Genomic DNA, 15411 nt, shown 5'->3' on the forward strand with positions numbered 1-15411 from the left:
ATTACTCATTTGAGAGTTCTGATGACACCTTTTAAGCAAAGATTTCCCTACTTTTAATAACCATATGATTAAAATTGATAAGTAACGATCTTTGTAAAGAGCTTAACCACATTGTGTTTGACTCATCTGACCCAGAAAAACATGATCAGCTTCAGCACGGTCTCTCACAGTGGGAGAAAAAATGTTTTGGTCTTTGAGAAGAGGCAACCGGTCACCATGGAAACATCAGTACCTCAGGATCACATAGGGGCAGCACACAAAGGCTGAACGACTCTAAAACAATCTAAACCGGTAAAGAGGAGCCTAATAATCATTCAGAGTGATTATAAGAAAATTGATGAGTGGCTGAATTAATATACATTACATTTTTCTCATGCAAAACAGCCAACATTTCCAAGGATGTCATGTCTGTAAGATGTTCAGGCCTTCCGAGAAGAACACTGAAAACAACCGTTGCATGTCAGAGGCCGATTTGTTTCTCTAAAAGGTTTTTACAAAAGATCCTTTAATTTCTCTGGAGATACTTGCTCTGTTGAGCTTCCTAAGAAACTTGCATTGACTTACCTCATAATCAATTGCCTCATATGTCTGAAATATGCTCAGGTGTTTTAACATTGACTGGACGTGCATTGAAAGCTTTTGTTTCAGGTCATATGCGGCCACATCCTCATTTGTGTTTATCGTTAGAATGATTTTCCAGTAAAAAGACAATGCGTGGTAGCTTTCAAGTTACTTTAAAATAATTTAATTATAAATTCTGTTGTCATAGTTTCCTGGGCCCCATCAATACTGATCAGAAGGCTGGAGATGTGGTTATCTCTTCAATGATCTTACATGACTAAACATTTCTGATTCCCTGAGGACAGCGCAATTGTATTTCCTCTTTGGATATTGGTAGTTGCGCAGCATGGGTTAAAGAAAACCATTCAGTATGAGAGAGGGGGCAATCTGAATGTGTAATCAGCTTTTTAAATAATAACTGTTTTTTTAAAACAATGGTTTTATTAAGGTTTATTTTTCAAAGAAAAAAGGGATACAGAACAAAAAGCAACTACACAAACCTTGAACACACCCCAAACCATGAGAGAGCAGCTAACAGTAAACTTCTTTTTTTTTTTTTTAATGGATGATGATGAACATCCCAAAATCATTCAAACAGAAGTGGTGTGGAGTCAAACATATATCAGTGTCCAACACATACTGTGTGATAAGTCCTTTGAGAGCTGTGTCTAAAAAGGGGAGAGAGAAGAGAACTCCCAGAAGAAGTGCAAGTAAATGCCCTGAGATCCTTAAGAAAATAGATTGCACTTATTAAATAATTACTGTTTAAAAGTCGAACCTCAGTTATGGGTCATGAGGTGCTAAAGAGCCTGAAAAGAAAATAGTTTTCATTTCATGTGAATTTGAGAGGAGGGGAAGATCCATAATGATACTATAAAACAACAGCATTTCCCCCCCTTCTTCTTTAGGTTTAATGTATTATCTCATAGTATCAGTGGTTCTCAGCAGGAAGCAGCAGACCACTTGGGGGCATCAATAAACTTAAAATGTAAAATAAATCATACAGTTATTTTAATAAAGAGTGATGATATAGGGCAACATAAATAATAATAATAATAATAATAATAAACACAGGATTTTTAAATGCAGCACTGAGCTTTTAAATGATTGGATTCCATTTCAGCATTTGAACTTGGCAAATAAAATAGACAGATTCAGCTTCTTAACAGCAGATGTTGGTGTGCACTAACAAAATCTTTTTTATTTATTTTTTTACTCTTAGACTTCACGATGTTTCCTTTAACATTATATGGTAGTTGAGCAGAATGATCTATCTATCTTGTGGTTATATTTTTGACATGTATACAGTACTTGTCAAAAGTTTGTAGACATTATGATTAAAAAAAAAATTTATGAAGTTGTTGCAAATTATAATAATATTTCATAATATTACTGTTCCAATTTAAAGAGCTCGAGGGGCGCACTGTTGCTGTGGTTGGTTGCCTCCTCAGGCCAACAAGACTTTCGATCGCTGACGTCTATTTACCGCACTCCGACAAACTTAAAATTTTGTGAGTAATGAAACGTTATTTTAGGAAGCGATGATATGTACAAGGCTACCTATTTATAAAACGAAAACATACTTTTAAGACATATAAACTTTTTTTTGAACACACGATGCTTATATAGTCTTTGAATTTTTTGTCTCAATGAAATATAAGTTTTAAGTTCACCTGATCCGTATGGATTGGCCTACATGAAAATGTACAGGAGTTGAATGGGGTCTAATGGATAGTGGAAAAGTGGGGAAAAGGGCGGGGGCGGGGCGGCTTGGTGGAGGTAGAATATCTCTGTATATGAGGATGGGTGAGGCTAGGAAATTGGTGTCTCAAGTGGCGTCGTCCAAACAGGGCAATATTTTACTGCAGCATCAAAACAGTGCTTCTCCACCAAGCGCGAGCTCACAAGAAGAGTCCCTGCAGATGAAAACATGAATCTCTAAGCACCATCAGTGTGAGAAGGCAAAGGGATTATCAGGAACGTAATTTCTGAGAATTATTATATTTTAGATTGTTATGAAAGTGTAAAAGATTTTTCAACCAATCCTTCTTTTCTGGAGAATCAATTATCCAAGAAAACTAGCTGCTGAAGATCTTCAAGATTGCGTTTTCACGACGAAGCGTCAAAATAAGCTCACGTTGAAGATGAACATCCAAAACAGCAGTTATTTAGACAGACCTGAAGGCAACAAAGACTTGGATGCACCTGAAAAACCTTTATTTGGCATAGGCAACGACAACTTCGTAACGCTTCTGATCTTTGGAATAATTTTTATTCTAGGCGTCCTGGGAAACTCTCTGGTTATTACTGTTCTGGCTCAACGCAAACCTGGACAACAACGAAGCACCACCAACATATTCATCCTCAATCTCAGTGTGGCAGATCTGTCCTATCTGCTCTTCTGCATCCCCTTTCAGTCAACAGTTTATATGCTGCCCACGTGGAACCTGGGTGCCTTTATCTGCAAGTTCATCCACTACTTTTTCACCGTGTCCATGTTGGTGAGCATCTTCACTTTATCAGCCATGTCGGTAGACAGGTATATCGCCATAGTGCACTGCAGAAAGTCCTCTTACATTCGAGTTGGGAGGCATGCATTGATCGGGGTGCTGGTCATATGGGTGCTCTCTTTCGCCATGGCCACACCAGTTGCCTACTACCAGGGTATCGTGGAAAGTGAGGACAACAGCACGTTTTGCTGGGAAGTTTGGCCAGATCACAGCAGGAGGAAAATCTATGTGGTGTGCACCTTCGTCTTTGGATACGTGCTACCGTTGATTCTGATATCTTTCTGTTATGCCAAGGTCAGTGGCTCTTTAATTGTGACTTGATTATGAATATTTGAATTTAATGTGGCTGGATTATGATCTTTATTAATGCAAAACTAAATGTGGATCTGTTTTAGAATCTGTTAAGGTATATGGGGCAATAACAAATAAGGATGTCCAAAATTATTTAAAAGGAGGAATCCTATTTAAATCATGTGTGCCAAGTTCTTAGAAATACAATCTTTGCATGTGTGTGTGTGTGTGTGTGTGTGTGTGTGTGTGTGTGTGTGTGTGTGTGTGTATCCTATATAGAAAACATTTTATATAGCTTAGGAAAAGTAGGGAACATATTGAAGAAGTTAAGTTTTATTGTATTTGATTTCCATTTTTATTTCAGTGAGTCTAAGGGTATGTTCACACTTGTAGTTCGGTTCGTTTGGTTAATTTGGCCCGGACCAAAAATGGTCCTGGTCCGCTTAGCGTTCACATTGGTATTTTTGACAACGAACCTAAAGGCATAGTGATACACGTTCACAACTTGATTGGTCTGCTTGAATGACGTATATATCTTGACCCCAAACAAAATGTGCGTTAGACTTAAAGCGGCGCTGCGGGTGTATGATATCAAAGCACCCATTAACCGATCGGTCTACTCAGCGCCGCTTTAAGTCGAACACACCTAATGCTTTCTGATGGACTAACTGCGCTCTTGCGTGTACATAGCTAAAATTTTATTGTCACCACCTGCAAACTCACAAGGAACTCATTAAAGGCACTTTACCTCATCGTTGCTCCACATTTGCCCTCTGCTCATTTTTATTTATTTTTATTTTTTTTTTGGTTACACCTTGTCATCAAATAATGTCGCATAGTATCGTATCTTGTCATTACTTCCTGTTTTTGGTTCGTTTAGAAGTATTTGGTCCGTGCTGCGTTCATATTTCATTCGAGCCGCACCGGAGTTCGTTTGGACACCCATCTTTTTAGCGGTCTCGGTCCGCTTGTTTAGTGCGCATGGCAGCGTTCACACTTAAAACGAACCGCGCTAACAGAGCAATCGCACTAGGGTTCGTTTTAATTGAAGCAAACGTGACAGGTGTGAACACACCCTAAGGTTATTCTACTAGAACTGAACAGAACAATACATCTCTTTGTTAAGCGTTTCTTGTCACATGACACCAAAATGGCATCCTATAAGTTGGTTCGACCACACTGACTTATGTTATTCATATTAAAAAAAAAAAGGTTATTTAAAAATAACTTTGCTAATATTCATTTATTTTAAACCATTATAGAAAAGGTGCATTTAATTCACTTGAATATATATATATATATATATTTTTTTTTGAATAATTTTATATTCAGACAAATATCTGTGTCAAATCATTGACTCATATATCAAAGAACCTATTAATTTTTAACTCCTATATGTTGATGTGTCTTTAGGTCCTGAATCATTTGCATAAAAAGTTAAGAAATGTCTCCAAAAAGTCTGAGGCATCAAAAAAGAAGGTAAGAAACATTAAGTGTGATTGCTTCAAATATTAAAATATAATTTAAAGGGATAGTTCACCTTCAGTTGCGGGTCCCCCATTGACATGCATAGTGGGTTTTTGTCTTCCATACTATGGAAGTCACATGGGGACCTGCAACTGAAGGTGAACTATCCCTTTAAATATAATATAATCTTTTGTGATTATGTTTTATTACTTTATATTTATACTTTATATTTATTAGATGTATTATTAATATTTATTATTACTTACACTAACCACACACATTTATGTAAATTGTTGATCATTATTATGTTGTTAAAAAACAGCAAAAATGTCTCTCTCCACTTTTCTTGTCAGACTGCTCAGACAATTCTGGTGGTTGTGGTGGTCTTTTGCCTGTCCTGGCTGCCTCATCACGTGGTGCACCTGTGGGTCGAGTTTGGCTCCTTCCCCCTGAACCAGGCATCCTTTGTGCTCCGTGTGGCAGCTCATTGTCTGGCCTACAGCAACTCATCTGTTAATCCTGTTATCTATGCGTTCCTCTCAGAGAACTTCAGGCAGGCGTATAAGCAGGTGTTCCGTTGTCAGGTGGCTTCTGAGTGCCCTACAAATGAGACCAGAGAGATGAAGAGCAAGATAGAGCCAGCACCGTCCACCAACTGCACCACTGTGTAATTTCTGCAGCTGTTATGCTTGTCATAATTTATGATGGTTTACAAATGCTTAGAAATTGCTTAAAGTCTGTGTAAAGTCAATTCTGAGAATTGTTTCTAAACACATTTGTTAGAAATGCATTGCGGAAATATGTTACAAAAACTGTGAACTATGTAGTACTTAAATGTGGAGTTAAACAGTTAAACAGGTTTTCACCATTTTCGTGTATGGGATTTTTTGCGCGAGGCTAAAATCATGACTCCATGTCATAAGCATGGCCCTTCCCCTAACACTATGATGTGTGTTCGACTTGAAGCAGCACTGCACAGATCGATTGGTGTGTGACATCAAAGTTAAGAGCAATATAGAGTGCAGACGGCTCCTCATGCTTTTGAATCGCTCTCGTGTCATACAATGATCGTTCTGCACAACCCTGCTTCAAGTCGAACACACCTAATAACTACAGGGCAGAGGTTTGCCCGCTCAATTGCGAGTTACTGCTGTTCATTACTACAGCCTAGAGGTTGCTAGCTGGCTATGCCTTCGTCACGTCAATGCATAATACCTGGTTGCAATAATTTACAAAACAGCTCTTCTGTGATTTTTCTTGACACGCCCCCAGCGTTCGAAAACACACAAAAATACTGATAACATATAACACATCTTAATATCTCAATATATTCACTATACCTTATTTTATTCACCTGGCACTTTTGTTTTTGTTGTTTTTTTGTTTGTTTTTTTAGCATTCAAAATTGGCTGGGTGGTTAACACATTTTTTTCTGTGTGATAAACTCAGAACACACATTTAATATTGACTTTACACTGACTTTATTAAAGTTACTTGAGTTTTTAAACTTGGGAGAAGGAAAGAAGCTTGTTTCTTATAGCATGGCTAGATGTTGGGCAATGTATTTATTATATGCTTGGAGGTTTGGATGGTTGCCTTACTTTTGACATGATAAAAAACTGATTTGCTGTGTGCTTATTCATGATGATGCATTTCATTGGACTGCAATCAAAACCTTAATTAGCATTTGCTGTGAAGCCATAATGATGTATGGCCTGTTAATATGTGCAATCAAAAAAAAAAAAAAAAAAAAAGGTTAAAAAAGGCGAAGGGTAAGGATGGTCAGTGAAATGTAATCAGCAGCAATCTTCAAAAATTCTATAAAAGTATAATAATTAATCAAATTTATTTTACAATACATATACAAACACATATACATTCTTAAATTTTCGTGTGTGTTTTGTGTGTGTGTGTGTGTGTGTATATATATTACTTACAAATTGTAGTCTGTTACACATATTACACATATTAATTAATGTATTCTAACTACTTTTTGATTCTTTTAGAGTACTTTTGACCTAACTCATAAGAAAATATATTCCATTTTTTATTATCAACATCATGAAGTGCATTAAACATTACATTATGCCAGGGTTTCCCAAACTGGGGTCCGTGAATAAACTGCATGGGATTTGTGAGATGACGAAAAGCAAATAATTAATTAAGTGATTAATGTCAAATCAAGTCTCAGGGGGGACTTAATATTTTATGTCAAAGGGTTTTGGCAGAATACATTCTGTTTGGTGTGCATGTGTTACACTGTTTAATTCAAACAGTTAAACTAAACTAATGAAAATTAGAAATGTTGCCTTGTCAACTAACTAAAATAAAATACTTTTTTTTTTTTTGAGTTAACATGTATTTTATTTAAAATAATGAAAAAGTTATATATATATATATATATATATATATATATATATATATATATATATATATATTTAATTTTAGTTAACTATATTAACCCTGTTATAAAAAATTACCAAATTGTCTTAATCAGTATCTACTCAGTATCTTTTAATACATAAATATGAAGATATGTTTACTTATTAAATACTTTTAACAACTTTTTAACCATTTTTAACTATTTAAAAATGTAACCATTGCTTTCAGAAAAATATATGAAATGTATAATTAATATTTATTATTAGTAGTAGTAGCATTATAGTATTATTATTATTATTACCGATAATAATGCAGAATAATCTCTTTTCTGAGCTGGCATGTTTTAGTCCAGATTTAAATGAAAAAATGTATAAGTGTAAAAAAATGTTTGAATAAAAATATGACATATTTAACCCGTTCATGCATGAATTATTCAATCACAAAGTAATTTTTTTTTTTTATATGATTGTTTTTACTTTTAAACAAGTGAAAAATCATGCCAATGCAATCATGCACACATACCCCTGCACTCATACAGGACATGTTTAATAAAAGTATTCAAGTGTAAATTTTTAACATAATTATGATAAAACATAGGCAGAATCTATATACAGGCCCAGTAGGCACAATATACCCTTTGGCACATAACGCCCACTGGAGTGGACAGATCTATTTTCTGACACAGAAAAAAAAAAATGTACAAGGAAACTATTATTAAAATATTATTAAGATAAAAGTATTTCTAAAACCTTATTTAGCTGAAAAAATATTTGTTGTACCTGTCTGGTTTTCTGAGAATAAAATGATTTAACACTTATCCCTGAGGTACTTGGTGCATCTCCTCAATTTTGAATGTTTTATGCAATATCACAAAACAAAACAAAAAAAGATACAAAGACAATAATTAAGTGGAATCAAATAGACAACACTTTGGGGATTTACCAGTTGGTGGTTGGGACATGGTGCTACACTCTCCAAATAGCTGTCCACTGTAGTGGACACCATGCATGAAACGGTTGAGTATTTGGTGTTATTTGATAAACACCAAAGTGAAGTAAACAGAAAAAGGAATCGGAAGTTGAGCTGGCGCAGCGCTGCTTTGTGTACAGGGGAAACCATGGTAACAGCATTTTTTTGTTTTGATGTTCCTTAAGCGCCGCCTCCTGTCGAAGAATGAATAGTCTCAGACTCAGACGTCACGCCCACAGACTGCTGGCTAAATATCTGATGCATATGGGACACAAAAGTGGAAACACTTCAGGAGTGTTGAAGTCGTCATCGGATTGGTTGAATTCTACAGGATTTCCACAAGACGTGTGTGTCGCGTTCTTAAAAGTTCCGCCTGGAAACAAAGATACCGTGGCGCCAACCCCCCTCATGAAAAAAGAAAGCTGTTTTGTTTACAACTGTGACAACGAGCGCTTATCGGGATCAACTAAATGCTGGATTTTCAAAAGTATGTGAAATATTTCAAGTTCAGAATCTTTAAAATATGTCCGAGAGTTTTACACACCGGTCTGTTATTGTGGCGACATTTCCACGCCTCAAAACGATATGATGAACGAAACGAACTGTGATTGGTTGTTTGACATGTCGGTTAAAAGGCCTCATGGGCGGGCCTTGGCCAATGAAAGCTGCCATGAATTACAGACCTTCAGTCTGAAGGTCTGGCTACGCGAGACTAAAGAATGAATTTGCATTTTATTCAGCCCGTCTGCTGCTTTTGTTCAGATCAAAGAGAAAAGCTGATCGAACTTTTACGTGGCGCAGTGTTATAAAACTTAACTGGTTGATGGAAAATAAGATAATGTGCGCTCTAAAAATCTAAACCATTCGGACATGGGGCCCCCTGGTGGCCATGGGGCCCTATGCAAATGCTTATATCGCTTATTAGGTAGCCTATTGTGTGAGTAATATGTAATCATGTAATAAGTAAGCCTAACTGTAATCTGATTATGAACAATGTAATAATTCTATTTAAAATGTAATGTAATCTAGTTAAGTACTTCATTTTTGGATTATGTAATACAGATTACATGTAATCAGTTACTATCCAGCACTGTTTGGGGCCTAAAATACAACTTTTTGTTATCATTTCATTTAATTAGACATGTTTTTTTATTGTTAAAATTTAACTGGACCATTAAAACAGAGTCCATAGAAATTTAAATGAAATAGCCTGTACCTTTTTTTTTTCTCAAATTATGTTTTATTTTAGTAATATATTTGTCACAATGTCTTCACGTTAAACCGAGCTTTTAAATTTTAAAAAAGTGACGTGACCTACAGCCAAGTATGGTGACCCATACTTGGAATTCGTGCTCTGCTTTTAACCCATCCAAAGTGCACACACAGAGCAGTGAACTGGGGAGCAGTTGGGGGTTCGGTGCCTTGCTCAAGGGCACCTCAGTAATGGTATTGAAGGTGGAGAGAGCGCTGTACATTCACTCTCCCCACCTACAATTCCTGCCTGCCAGAGACTCGAACTCAAAACCCTTGGATTGCAGGTCCAACACTCTAACCGTTAGGCCACGACTTTCCCAGACAATTTGATGAGTTGTTGTGAAGGCAGTTTCTACTTGTAGACCTATATGATATTATAACCCATCTGGATAATACCTGAATATCCAAAAATCTGATTTTTTTTCCCTTTTTTTTTCTGACAGTCTGAACAAGGCCTAATAGCCCAGTATAGGTTTAATCGCAGACCAGGGCCGGCCCAGGCTCTGTTGGTGCCCTAGGCGAGATTTTAGACAGCTCGCTAGATAGTTAGTCTAATCAGCATACCCATACCTTTCATTTCAATTTTGTGCATACATACAGTGGAAAATGACATACTTAAACTTAATTATTTCATTTTATGAATGCTAGATCATAGTCCTATATGGTCTTTTTCAAAAGACATTTAGACACTTTTTGAACTGATATTAAAACAACATTACAGAAGCTTAAATTTATTTTAAAGAAAATAAAGTCAAATTAAATAAGCAGTTAACTCAAGCAAATACATTCCACGGTGTCAGTGTTGCCAGTTAAGATGTTTTAAAAAGGCTATTCCAAATACTACATAAACATCACGGGCTAATACACTGTCTTTAAATTGTGATTTTTACCTCTATATGGATATTTTTTCTGCTGCTCTTCTTTGCGTCGCTTCCTGCCTTGTGCCCCTGATAATTTTCTTTTTTCACTAATTTTTTAGAAATTATACTTTAAAAACACATAAATGGTAAAACTATTTTAACTGCATGCGCCATGCATAAATAATGCGTTATAATGATGTATTAGAATTACGTCATGACAGCAGAAAGTGTTTAAATTAGTCCAACATGATGTTGTCAAATATTATGATTTTTGGTTGATGTCAATTTCATTTTATTCCAACATTCTTTTAATCAGTTTGATGACCGATAGGTACTAAAATTATGTGAACTGTCAGAAATTCTTTTGCTTAATATATAGGTATAGGAGCGCACGATGGTCACAAGAGAGCGCACTGTGGAGCCCTCCAAGTCATTTTGCGCCCTATGCAATGGCCTATGTCGCCTATGCCACTGGCCGGCCCTGCATGACACTGCTACTATACAGTGCTGGGAGATTCAGTGAGAAAGTGTTTCAATTCTCCACCGAATTAATAAAATCGTTGTGAGATGTAGTGAGAAACATTAAAATCTGGCACAGAATTGTCTGTTATAAACTATAACTATAGCAATGATGTGGAAACCAGGAGAAATATTGTGACATGAGCAAGTTACAGAAGGTTTTTCAGTCCACAAATCACCAATATTCACCATGGATTTAACCCTTTCAGACCTGAATTAAAAATAATAATAATAATTTATCCACTTGATATTTGCTCTTGTATAATTGTATTGGTTTAATCAAGAGACCATGTGATGTCCATTTCAATGAACGCAGGGTCTGAAGTAACGCTAACTGTAACCATGATATTTTGGCAGTAATAGTTGAATATTAATACATTATTCATTTTAGGGGTTTGTACAACTTTTTGTCCATGAAATAGGCTACTAGTGGCAAACAAACACTTTTATTTTTAAATAAAAAAGAAATGAAATTACCATTATAACCAGTAGGTGGTGGCAGAGGAGTACTTGTTGGCTTATTAGCCATTTCCACGGTGAGTGTGTTCCACAGTGCTTTGGAATTTATACAGGTGCATCTCAATAAATTAGAATGTTGTGGAAAAGTTCATTTATTTCAGTAATTCAACTCAAATTGTGAAACTCTGGTATTAAATAAATTCAGTGCACACAGACTGAAGTAGTTTAAGTCTTTGGTTATTTTAATTGTGATGATTTTGGCTCACATTTAACAAAAACCCACAAACTCAATCTCAACAAATTAGAATATGGTGACATGCCAATCAGCTTATCAACTCAAAACACCTGCAAAAGTTTCCTGAGCTTTCAAAATGGTCTCTCAGTTTGGGGAAGACTGCTGATCTGACAGTTGTCCAGAAGACAATCACTGACACCCTTCACAGGGAGGGTAAGCCACAAACATTCATCCAACCATAAACCTATCCTTACAGTAGGATAAATACAGCGTTGGTAGCATAATCTGATAGGTAGCATTATTTGTCAGAACACCTGTACTGAGTCAAAGCGTCAGTGTCTGTGTGATTAGAAATTACACCAAAAAGTACACTACACAGGGGGTCATTTAAAATGGGTAAACTTCTGGAAAGTTCAAGGATCAAGTAAGGGACTGCATTAGTAATAAGTTCAAAACAGCGCTAATGAAGAGAAAACACAGAAGATTTCATTAGAGATGGTGGAGAGAATGTGACTCACGTCCAGATCAGAGGCATGTGCCCCCTCAGATTTCTGAGCTAAGTGGATTTTGAATGCAGCTTCCAAAATACAAATAAATAGCCGAATAATATTTTTTATATTTGATATGATCACAGGGGTGTGATTAGAATGTTCAGTGCGGCACCACCAGCTGTCAAATTTAAACTTTGCTTTGGCTGGCGCTGAACCAGAAACAGATGTGTTTTACAGCGCTGCACATTATAACCAATCACACACAATTCTGTTGAGCTTATGAATGCAATGGCCAATCAGAGGTGTTCAGATGATCTTTTTTTTTTTCAATTCAAAGATTCAATAGCAAATAAAAAAGTATATTTATTGAGAGAACATCAGACGTAGGAAGCGTGATCGTGTGAAATTCCGGTGTGAGACCTTGGCAGCACAGGAATGCTGAGAACAACCTGATCTCTCTGGAGACAAAGAGAGGAAGATGATTTGGGAACAGAGATCTGGAAGATGGTGACGTGAAGAATCAGGAGTACTGAACGTGGAGATCACAGGAGACTGGCTGGGAAACACAAGTGGGAACCTCCACAACGATCTGACAAAGACAAGGTGACAACAGAGAGACTAAAATAGGGTATGCTGATCCATTGCAGCTGGTGCGCTGATCAGAATCAGTTGGCGTGCGGATCAGCAGCCGTGAACAGCGACCACGCCCACCAAACACTCACACAACATGAAACGATAAAAGAGACAGCGAATATACCAACCGTGATAGTACCCCTCCCCCTAGGAGTGCTGCCTGGCGCTCCCAGAGGAACTTACTTGTTGATTTTAATCATTGATAAAGGAGTGATCCAGAATGTCCCTAGCAGGAACCCGACTTCTCTCCTCCAGACCGTAACCCTCCCAGTCCACCAGGTACTGAAATCCGCATCCCCTCCGCCGTGAGTCCAGTATACGATTGACCGAATATGTTGGTTCCCCGTCTACAAGCTGCGGCAGTGGAGGGACCGGGGTCGGCGGATTAAGGTGAGAATGAAATACAGGTTTCAATTTGGAGACATGAAAAACGGAATGAATTCTCCTGTACGCCGGAGGAAGTTTGAGTCGGACTGCCACCGGACTAAGAATCTTGGTGACAGTGAATGGGCCGATGAATTTGGGAGCTAATTTATTAGACATGGAGCGAAGATGAATGTTCTTGGTAGAAAGCCACACTTTTTGACCGACGACTTATACGGGAGGCCTTGACCGGTGGCGATTGGCCTTGGCCTTGGTGCGCGCCCCCACCCGGAGCAGAGTCTCACGGGCTCTGGTCCACATGCGGTGGCACCTCTGGACGAAGGCGTGAGCGGAGGGGACCTCAACTTGGAACCCGGGCGGTATGAGAGAGAAAAGTCAAAACATCTGAAAAAAAGTGCCCATCGAGCCATGATGTTGTTCAGCTCTCAGTAATCAATACAAGGTCACAAGGAACCATCCTTCTTTCCTACAAAAAAAGAACCCTGCCCCCGCTGGAGAAGAGGAAGGACGGATGAATCCGGAGGCTAGAGAATCAGAAATATATTTCTCCATGGCCTCCCTTTCAGAAACCGAAAGTGAGTAAAGTTTGCCTTTAGGTGGAGACTTACCTGAGAGTAAATCTATAGCACAGTCATAGGGACGATGCAGAGGTAGATAAGCAGCACGGGACTTACTGGACACCTCCTCCAGGTCAAGGTACTCCGCGGGCACGTTTGATAAATTCACCGCCTCCCTCTGAAAAACAGAACTAGACACAGACGAACAGGCAGACATCAGACAAGATGCATAACATTGAGTGCTCCAAGATGAAACTGAATTATGTCCCCATTCAACCCTTGGACTGTGTTGTACTAGCCAGGGATGACCAAGGATGATGGGAGCCAGGGGTGAGTCCAGAAGAAGAAATGACAATTGTTCCATGTGATTGCCGGATGTGACGAGTGTCAGAGGGTGAGTGGTGAGTGTAATGTCAGGAAGTACTTGTCCGTTGAGTGCGCTGACTGAAACATAATTTTCGAGAGAAGTGATAGGTATCCTGAGTCTTTGAGCTAGAGTATAATCCATAAAATTACCTTCCGCTCCCGAGTCCAGAAGACCTTGACAGTGGTATGACCGGGTTGCCCAAAGCAGTCTTACCGGAAGGAGAGTGGAGGATGAGGTCTTGCCCATGGTGATCCCGCCTGACAGTAGCCTCCTGTTTACTGCCGAGCTCTTTCTTTTACTGGGCAGGTGTTCAAGAGGTGTCCCGCTCCACCACAGTAAAGGCAAAGACCCTTTGTTCTTCGACGTTCTCTCTCCTCCCGGGAAAGCCAAGCCCTACCCACCTGCATGGGCTCGTGATCGAAAATGGGACTGACCGCATCACAACCACTGGCCTGAGGGCTCTCGATGCTTCCAGGAAGCAGGGTCGTTCTGGTACGCTGTTCCAGTCGATGTAAGCAAGCATCCACCCTCAGCGCTAAATCAATGAGTCCGTCAAGCTTCTTAGGCAGGTCCAGGATGAAGATCTCTTTCTGGATGCGGTCAGCCAACCCATTCAGGACATGTCCCACTGTGCCTCCTTGTTCCAGTGGCACTCGGCAGCCAGGGTACAGATGTCAATCGAATAGTCTGATACAGATCGATTCTCTTGGCGAAGGTCAGAGAGTTGACGGGCTGCCTCCCATCCTGCAACTGCTCGATCGAATACCCGCTTCATCTCGTCGGAGAGTGCCTGGAATGAGGAACAGCATCGATGTTGGTTCTCCCATACCGCCGTTCCCCACAAAGCCGCCCGTCCTGAAAGTAGGGTCAGTACGAAGACCACCCTAGATTCCTCCGTGCAGAAAGTCTGTGGTTGAAGGGAAAAAAATTGAGCAACTCATCAAAAATGCCCAACAATAGTTTGGCTCACCGGAATATAACTCAGGAGTACATAATCGTGGTTCAGGTTGGCGGCCAGATGTAATAGGTGTGGAGGTAACAGGCGGTATGCTGGGCGCAGTGGGTTTAGCTAGATGTTGAAGCTGTTGGGTAAGCTCGGACACCTGTGCTACCAAGGCTTTCATTGCTCGTCCCGTAACGGCCAGGTTTTCCTCTTGTTGATCCATTCTGGAAATATTTCGGGATAAGAACTTGTTCAATTCTGCAGTATTTGCTGAATCCATGTTGGTCAGATCATTCTGTAATGATACATTCAAAGATTCAATAGCAAATACAAAGTATATTTATTAAGAGAAGATCAGACTTAGGAAGTGTGATCGTGTGACATTCCAGTGTGAGCCCTTGGCAGCACAGGAACGCTGAGGACAACCCGATCTCTCTGGAGACGAAAAGAGGAAGATGATTCGGGAACGGAGATCTGGAAGACGGTGACATGAAGAATCAGGAGTGCTGAACGTGGAGATCACAGGAGA

The 15411-nt window shown here is 38.8% G+C and overlaps 1 protein-coding gene across 1 annotated transcript; it reads left to right on the forward strand.

Moving 5' to 3' along the window:
• Positions 1-2396: 2396 nt before the first annotated feature.
• On the forward strand, positions 2397-6074 carry LOC109048536 (galanin receptor type 1-like). The gene is made up of 3 exons (XM_019066189.2): positions 2397-3365; positions 4776-4841; positions 5183-6074. The coding sequence occupies exons 1-3, from the start codon at positions 2706-2708 to the stop codon at positions 5498-5500; spliced, it is 1044 nt and encodes a 347-aa protein (XP_018921734.1). The 5' UTR covers positions 2397-2705; the 3' UTR covers positions 5501-6074.
• The last annotated feature ends 9337 nt before the right edge of the window (positions 6075-15411 follow it).

Source organism: Cyprinus carpio, chromosome A19 (genome assembly GCF_018340385.1).
Source record: "Cyprinus carpio isolate SPL01 chromosome A19, ASM1834038v1, whole genome shotgun sequence".
NCBI classification, from domain to species: domain Eukaryota; kingdom Metazoa; phylum Chordata; class Actinopteri; order Cypriniformes; family Cyprinidae; genus Cyprinus; species Cyprinus carpio.